Below are 8,552 nucleotides of genomic sequence, written 5' to 3' on the forward strand. Positions count from 1 at the left end.
AAAATCTTTATTTTTCTTTCCTTGCCAGCCAGTTCCACAATAGCAGGACTCACCACTTAATCTCCAGGCATCCACAGGAAGGCCCAGACTCTAGTAGGTGAATAAACAAGTTGATAAATGTTGTAAGATAATCTGATTCTTCCAAGAACAGAACATGTTGTGGTCAAAGAGCAAAGGTTGGTTCTCAAAAAATTTTCAAATGCAGCACGTGCCCCAGCACTGAGGGATTCTGATTTAGCAAGCCAGCAATGCTCACTGGATTTACTCCTTTTAATAAGTGCCTCCTGTGATTCCTTAGCAGTCACTAAGAAAGGGTACTCTTCATCAGACAAAACTTTTTGATTCCAGACAGATCTTGCTTGACTCCAGCTACATGACCACCTGGTGGTGGTAGCTGCTTCTCTGAGTTTCCGTATCTGTCAAACAGGAACAACAACTCTCAGAGAAGTGTTTGGAGAATAATGGGTTTGCCCTGGAAGGAGGACTTTCTCCCTGAAGGCTCACTCATGGGAACCTCATTCAAGTGTGGTCTCCAGCCAGCAGCCAGCAGTGCAGCACCTAGGGGTTGGTGAGAGACTGTGTCCCCCATTCAGACTTGCTAAATCCAGGATGCATTTTTATAAGATCCCCTAAACCTGCATTTTTATAAGAATGTGCATGATTCTTATGCACATTGAAGTTTGCAGAGCTTAAAGTCATATGCACTCTTCTGTCTCTGATTTCAGGGTCTGCCTGAGGGGTTCATAAGCCCTGACTTCCCAGAATCTGCATCTTTACTCTGCAGATGCAGCTGCTTTCACTCCTTTAAGACCCTCTGGGAGCACCTTCAGCTGAGGACATTAGGAGGAGGAATCGCTCCAACGAGCTCCACTAACCTCATAGCCTCTGAGCAAGTGACCGAGGAGCCAGGTGATGGACCCAGATTCTGGCTTGCTTTCTCCTCCATCCCAAGTCTGTTCCCATCTGGAAGAACCCTGCATGGAGAGTGAGAGAAGCTCATCACCCCAAGACTCCCCCTTTCCCTGGAGCCAGATCCCCAGCTCAAGCCTCACTGACCCCGACTGGTTTTGGGATGAGCACACCCAGGCAAAGAGGGCCAGAGTGGAGACCATCATCCGAGGCATGTGCCTGTCCCCTAACCTTCTGGTGCCAGGCAACGCCCGAGTCAGGGACAGCCCCTACTGCCCAGAGAAGGCCCCAGAGCGGAAGAGGAAGCAGAGCCTTCCCATGCAGCAAGGCCGCCTGCAGCCCGTTCCTGCTGGGGACCAGAGCAGCAGGAAGGGGAGCTTTCGGGTGAGAGAACAGCTTCATCTCCTAAAGCAACAGCTAAGACATCTGCAAGAGCACATCCTGCAGGCTGCTGAGCCCAGGGACGCAACTCAAGGCCTGGGAGGGCCTGAGAAGGGGAAGCGGCCACTCAATATAAAGCAAAGGAACGGCTGTGGGTCTAGGCCCTGGGTTATGGACAGTGATGACCCTCAGCGTTCAAGGGGGAACTTCCCCAGGTCAGGGGAACACGTAGTATTGGAGGCAGAACACCGGTCTGAGGGGCCCAGTTTCCTTCCTTCTGAAACACGGGCTTTGCTGGACATTCTGAGGACAGAGCTGACTGGGGCAATGTCCCAGGCTGTAGACTCAGTATTACAAAAGGTACTACTGGGTCCACCAGGCCACCTGGCTCACCTGGGCAGAAGCTCCCAGGGGCTGGTTTCAGAGGGTAGAAGTGTGCCCTCACCTCCCAAGGGAGGTGGCCTTGAAGATCCACTTCCTTCAGCCACTTTTCCCAGGAGCGCCCAGTCCCAGGCTGGGGGTCCACTGGGAAACTTCTCACTGGCCACATCTCTGGAGTCTCCTAGGCACCTGATCTCTTCGGGAGTGACCCCCAAATCCTATCAGGGTCCCCCAGCAAACTATCCCTTGACTATGCCTTCCCACATCCAGGAAAATCAGCTTAGCCAGCTCCTGGGTCATGGGCCTAGCGGCCACTGGAACAGCAGTCTTCCCCAGGACTCATCTTCCCAAGGCCACTCCTGCTCAGACCCAGCCCTTCGACTTCGGGGAGCTGTCAAGCTGCGGCCCTCAGTTTTGAACCAGCAGCAGTGCCCCTTGCCCTTCACTTGTTCCCGTCTAGAGAGACGGCCCCTTCTTCCCTCTGTGAAGATGGAACGGGGTGACCGGCAGGGGGTCACTGATGTACTGCCTTTTTCTTCTGTCCACATATCCTTTATGGAATTGTAGTTCTGAGTCACAGCCCAGAGAAATAGGAATTCTGGAAGATGGGGGTAGAGGTTGGGCACAGGTAACTTACCTGGTACAGGGAATAGCTATTGTCCTGATGGTCTTCATCTTGCTTCTGGACCTTCCTTTCCTGGGGCTCACAGTTGTTCCTGAGAGAATAGTAACCACATTCCAGGATTTAAGGATGTGATGGTTCTTCTGTAATGCATCAGATTCTCCCACTACTGTCTATTCCTTTAGATCAGCTTGCTTTTGAACAAAGATGGGCTTCCAAAGTATATTAAGTCCCCCAGGGAAGGAAGAACCCCATAATTTGGTTATCAGTTCCCCATACACGTTGGCAGAGAGGGTCAAGGGTATTATCAAATATCAGACTCCCCCACCCTCTTGGCTGTCCTGGTAAAAAGCAAGCACTGTCTAATTCATGAGGAAGCTATGAGAGACCAGAAATTCTGGGGTAGATGGGGGAAGTTTTCCACAGAGACCAAACCCTAATGGTAGAGGAAGGTGTAGCTGAGAGGACAAGAACATGGGGGCTTATAATGGGTGAGGAGAAGTCCCCTTGGGGAAGGCTGAAGGCCTCGGGCTGGTCTGCAGGGATCTGGATCTGATCGCAGCATCTTTGCAACCTTAGGCAGACCTCAGAAGGAAGTTGCTGGGGGAGTTGCTTTACTGCAGGACTTCTCAGTATGCTGAAGCCTGATGTGAAGCTCTAAAACATGCAACCTCTACGGTGTGCTCTGAGCACACTTCAAACTAATGACCAAATAACCCTCTATCAATCAGCAAGCATCTTGTAGGACTAAAGTTCCCAAGAATATACTTTAAGTGCTGCATTTTGGGGGTACTGGGCCCACACTTCTACTTCTCAAGGGCAGCCTTGTATCCAGAGCTCAGGGTATCAGTGGAGTCTCATATCTACGTGTGAAGAGTTGTGTCCTCTTCCAGCAAGCTGTAGTTACAGGCCAGCTGGACGAGTGGAGCCTGCTCACTGCCACACTGGGGCCAGTTTGTGTCCTTGCTGTGAGCGCCACCTTCTGGTCACAGATGTTGGCACTCACCCCAAAGCCGGGGAGTTGCTAGGTGGTTAGGCAGTCAGCACTAACAGCACCTCACCGGCCACCGCTGCTTCTGTAGGCAGTAAGGAAACTTCTTGGAGACATACAGTTATCAGTATAGACAGGCTTTCTGTGTGAGAAAGGCTACCTGTCTGACCTTTGCCAAGAGACTACTAATTAAGAAAACCCATTCAAGACAAGGCATTGTGGAAGATCCACCAAAATTCAGTCCCCAAGATTCACTCTCTTACTTCTCTCAGGAGAAGGCTGATATTTCAGGCACCTACTGTGTGTGTGGTACTGCCCTGTGGAGTGAGCAGAGAGCTTCATTGTCCTCAAGCTCTCAGACCTGAGACCCCACCCAAGATTACAGTGTGTAATGCTTCTCACCCAGCCCTGGATCATCCCTGAGAACACAGGGATCAGTGTTCATGTATAAGAATCTATTTCCCTCCAATACTGGTACCAATACTTCCACGGGCCCTACCCTTATTAAAGGGGAAGTAATCTATACAGAGTAAGGGGAAATGGGTTGAAATACAATTTTCTTATTTGTATATGGATTAAGATTGACCATTTAACCACTCATTCATTCCTTCATCCGACATTTATTGGGCACCTAGTATGTTCTTAGCATTGGGCTAGGCATGTGGAACAAAAGATGAAAAGATAAGGAAGGTTTTTGCATTCAGGGAACTCACAGTCTGGGTGGGGAGACAAAAATTACAATAAAGTCACAGCTATAACAGAGAGTTGTACAAAGAGTGGCTCGCCTAGGTTTAGGGAGGCCTCGTTCTTAAGGAAAAGATTCACAGAGGGAGCATGTCTGAGCTGAGAAGGAAGGATGAGGGAAAGTTCTGCCAGGTAGATGGAGAGCAGATGCAGCCTGAGGTCCAAGCAGCTGCTGGAGCCAAAGCAGAGCTGGAGCGTCCAGCCGGCTGCAGACACCTTTGGCCTAAACACCATAAAGGCAATCCTGAGGGCCAGGACAGACCATGCCATCAACTCTCATTTTACAGATGAGGAAACTGCAGCAGAGAGAAGTAAATCTCTACTTGCGTTTCTGAAAAGGTTTATCTCTTCCTTTCCTATTTAAACCACCACCACACATTACTTAATATCATGTGTGTCATACAATTTTTGCAATCCAGTGCTTTTTTAAATTACGACTTTACAGAACATTTATGGTTTTCACCATCTGGAAAGAAAAGAGTTATCTTATGACTTGCCAGAGACAGAAAAAAAATGAAACACACACTCCATTCAACCAGAAAAATACAGAAAGAGAAAGCAGAAGAAACAGGGAAACTCTCTACTTGGATAATCTGATAAATCTGATAAACCGGTGTGCATTTTCCTTGACTCCAGGACAAATCCAGGAGGCCCTAAATCCTGGTCACTTGAAGAAGGCCAAACTAATGTTTTTTTTCACACGCTACCCCAGCTCCAATCTCCTGAAGACCTATTTCCCTGATGTTCAGGTAAAGTCATTCAACTCAGTGTCAATTTCTGCAAAACTCCCATGTGGGCTTGAGCCATTGAGGCCTCGTTTGTGTACTTTAGATCCCTTTCAAGTTGTGGATGGAATCAGTACAGTGTCCAGTTCTGGGCTGGGCCTCTGCCCTAGTCATGAATAACTTTGGGCTAGGAAGCTTAGGTATCTGAATTTTTAGTTTTTGAACATAAATCTAACATCTAACATCTATCTAAAATCTATCTAAATCTAACATGTGGGAAAGGATGGAAGGGGGAGAGAAAAAACCTCATAAATGGCATTTTGGTTGTTTCTGTCTTTGTTAGAGGCCCTATGAAAAGAAAGAATATTAATAGTTGGAGGTATCAAATTTACATTCAAACTGCTGTTTCAAAATTGAGTGAAGGTGCATACAGATCATGTCTGGTGAGGAAAATCAACTCTGATGGTTAGAACCAGACCAGGCCTGATTCTATAATGATTTTTGGTGTTGGGTAGGGCTCTGAATACTTTGTATCATTATCATTTCTTTGCTTTTTTTTTGGTCAGATCTTTTCCTCATACTGTTGCTTGGTTGATGCCTGCATCAAGCTCTGATTTCTATTCATTTTGCAATTCCCTGATCTACACCCTCACCCACACCCTCCCTTGGCTTTTTATCTGACAGGAGCTGCCATGCAATCCACCTGTGTGCTAAGTCGGACTTGACCCTTAGCCCACTACAAAGTCACACTTATACACACTGTGAAAAGGTTTTCATGGGTGAAAAATCTTTTAAAACCTAGTATAGCATTATTTTCTATAGGACATTGTAACAATTCAAATTTTTCTGCATATAGTAGCTGTGGCTTCTTTTAAAGTTGGTGGAAACATTCTTATTAACCTCTTTGTTGAACCAGAACTGATAATTCTGTCTCTGAGCACCTTAAGGCAAACATGACTTGATGGACTCCGTTGTTTGTACAGTTCAATCGCTGCATTACCTCCCAGATGATCAAGTGGTTCAGCAACTTTCGTGAATTTTATTACATCCAAATGGAGAAATATGCCCGGCAAGCAATTTCAGATGGTGTCACAAATCCCAAAACGCTGGTGGTTCTCCGTAACTCAGAACTGTTTCGAGCTCTCAATATGCATTATAACAAGGGAAATGACTTTGAGGTAAGAAATGAACTTGGTCCCCTGAAGTCCTCTGAGTACCAGCCCTTTTTGATCCGTTTTAGAACAGTTGCCCCTCTGTGTCTTTACAACACTGAGAGCCAGGGCTACCTGGGGGCAATCTCTCTGTTATTCTGTAAAGATCAGTCTCCAGATCTTCTCAGGCAATGGGTACCTGGACGCTGCAAACAGATACCCACCCAGTCTTCATTCTGAAACTTAAGCAGAGTCTGCAAATGCTATGATATTTTCAGGCTTAATACTCTTTAGTGTTCAAGTTACTTCACTTAATAACCTTTTTGCTTTTGCACTAGGAGGCCCAGGAATAAATGCTAGGCCCTGCTGTAGCACCTGGACTACATTCTCTTTACAACATTTTCTGTTCATTTTATCACAGTTCTTTATTCTCACTGGAACACTTTTTTTGGCTTTTTATTTTCACTGGAATAATTTTTTGGGCTTTTCCATGGTGAGTCACTTAAAATCCTTTCTGGAAACAATGAGTAAACAATATTCAGGTGTTTCCATCCATGAGGATCTCTGTCCATGAGGAAGGCACACTGGTGGCACCTAAGAGGTAAAGCATTAGTGATGGGTGAGCAAGTGCTTGGGGAAAACACACAATTCTTCATGCATGGCTGCCAGTTTTTTGGGCAGGCATCTAGCTCTATAAGTGCCAGGTCTGTCTGGTCATCGACTATACTTTCCTCTTCTTGCCTTTATCATTTGATTGTGATCATAAAAAGGGGCTTTTTGCACCTCCAAGAAAGGAAAGAACTGCTGGCATCCACTGCTCAGATGCTCCATCAGAATGCTTGGAATGTTTACTGGGAGGTAAAATGGATCATGAGTCTTTTCTGAGGTTCCAGGGAGGAGCAGTACAGCATTTTGCCATAGGAGGTGATCATTTGGCACACAGTGGTAGCATGCCCTGGCCAGGCTGGGTCTGGAGGATCTGGGGGATGTCCCAACACAATGTGTCAGTCTGGATGAGGTCCTGGAACATATTTCTGACTCCCTGTCAACCTCATGGCTGGCTTAGGAAGTAGGGATGATTCCAAGTGGCTTTAGCTCCAACCCCAAAAATAGTGGGGTGAGACACAGCAATAGTAAGCTTGGGGGCACTCCTTTCACATCAAGCACTAAGCAAAAGAACATCAAGAACCTTTTTTTTTTGTCATAAATTTCCATCAGAGTCTGAATTTCCCACTTACTTACTAAAAACATTATCCATTAGAGAATCAGCTCCTACAATAGGAGTGTCCTTAAATTTCTCCCATTTCTCCATTGGTACTATTATTACAAAATTTTTGTTTGACGAGGGAGCAGGGGACTCTTAGGAGTCAGTAGGAGCAGGGATGCTCTTATTGGCCCACCCAAGGAACAGGCAGCAGCAGGCAGTGAGGTCTCTACAGCACACGAACTCCACAGCCTCACGTCTTTTCTTTCTTGTGGGTCTCTTTGGTTATGCAGGTCCCTGAATGCTTCTTGGAAATTGCCAGCTTGACATTACAGGAGTTCTTCAGAGCGGTCTCCACAGGGAAAGACTCAGATCCTTCCTGGAAGAAACCCATTTATAAAATTATTTCAAAACTGGACAGTGTCATCCCAGAGATATTTAAATCTTCCAGCTATCCCCAGGAGCTGTTTCAGAATTAAGGATCCACAAACGGAGGAGCTATATCACTTAAGAAAAAAAAAAAAATCAGGCTTTACTGACTGGCAGTTGGTAAAGATATACTCATATAAAAAGGGCATGAAGAGCCCCTCCACCCCCATCTCCTACAACCCTAAATAGGTATTATAATCAATTCTGCTCATTTCCTTCCTTTCCTAGAACCTCTAAAGGTCTAACCTTAACTACTAAATCTACTAACCAAATGTACCGGTATGTTAGTAGCATGTTATAAAAAGGCCACAACAGTTTGGTACTAGAAGACGCAAATCTACACTATTTCCAGGTATTCTGCCCCCGGGAACTCAGCAGTATTCTGCATTATTTAAGGATGAAAAGACTGTATCCTAAAGCACTCTATAAAATGTCACTACTGAATATTAGGGTTTATTTTTTTCCCCTCATTGACTTTCAGATAAGGTTATTTTATTTGGGGTTTTTATGAATTGCTGTTTTTAGTTACTATTTTTTTCATTCTATTTGCTAGACACTTTTATTATCTTCAAGCTCTTAACCCTGAAAAGTATTATCTTCATTTAAAGAACAGCCAAAGAAAAATTTTACAACTGCAAGGTAGCTCACGAAAGGTTGTGAGGCTTGGGCATCTGGGTTAGAGATGGTCAGGAATGTGAAGCAACCCCAGACTGTCAGCGCCTGTGCTGGATCATCCCACACCTCTCAGGATTTCCATCTCCAGTGAGCACTGATGGGACACACTTAGCTGACAACCTCTGCCTAGCACTTCATCTCCCAAGATTTCCACTGCCAGCACTCAACACAAACTCTCTCATGGATTTGGGTGTTGCTATTCATTCATTTTTGTCTGATAGAAGAATTTATTAATGGACAACCCAAATTGTCTCTAGTTGACCAATGCAATTGATGCCACAACCTCATATGCAGAAGAAACTGAGCACCAGATGGTGAAACCTAGAAAGGGCCTAGGAGA

At 45.7% G+C, this 8,552-nt stretch overlaps 1 protein-coding gene across 2 annotated transcripts; it reads left to right on the forward strand.

Annotated features, from left to right (window-relative positions):
- Positions 1-881: 881 nt before the first annotated feature.
- Positions 882-8,217, forward strand: PROX2 (prospero homeobox 2). 2 transcript variants are annotated; one of them, XM_004682063.2, is made up of 4 exons: positions 882-2,217; positions 4,670-4,777; positions 5,737-5,931; positions 7,402-8,217. In XM_004682063.2, exons 1-4 carry the CDS (start codon positions 913-915, stop codon positions 7,585-7,587), a joined length of 1,794 nt encoding a protein of 597 aa, XP_004682120.1. In that variant the 5' UTR covers positions 882-912; the 3' UTR covers positions 7,588-8,217. The 2 variants fall into 2 exon arrangements, with proteins under 2 accessions (XP_004682120.1, XP_012580182.1); XM_012724728.1 differs by lacking the exon at positions 4,670-4,777 and having other exon boundaries at positions 882-1,650.
- The last annotated feature ends 335 nt before the right edge of the window (positions 8,218-8,552 follow it).

Source organism: Condylura cristata, unplaced genomic scaffold (assembly GCF_000260355.1).
Source record: "Condylura cristata isolate star-nosed mole 26May11 unplaced genomic scaffold, ConCri1.0 scaffold00013, whole genome shotgun sequence".
Lineage (NCBI taxonomy): Eukaryota > Metazoa > Chordata > Mammalia > Eulipotyphla > Talpidae > Condylura > Condylura cristata.

What these genes read in the sequence shown, in the direction of transcription:
- PROX2 (XM_004682063.2), top strand. Translation starts at nt 913, where the DNA reads ATGGACCCAGATTCTGGCTTGCTTTCTCCTCCATCCCAAGTCTGTTCC. An exon ending in TGCCTTTTTCTTCTGTCCAC is followed by an intron (nt 2,218 to 4,669) that starts ATATCCTTTATG and finishes ACTCCAGGACAA; the next exon opens with ATCCAGGAGGCCCTAAATCC. An exon ending in CCTATTTCCCTGATGTTCAG is followed by an intron (nt 4,778 to 5,736) that starts GTAAAGTCATTC and finishes TTGTTTGTACAG; the next exon opens with TTCAATCGCTGCATTACCTC.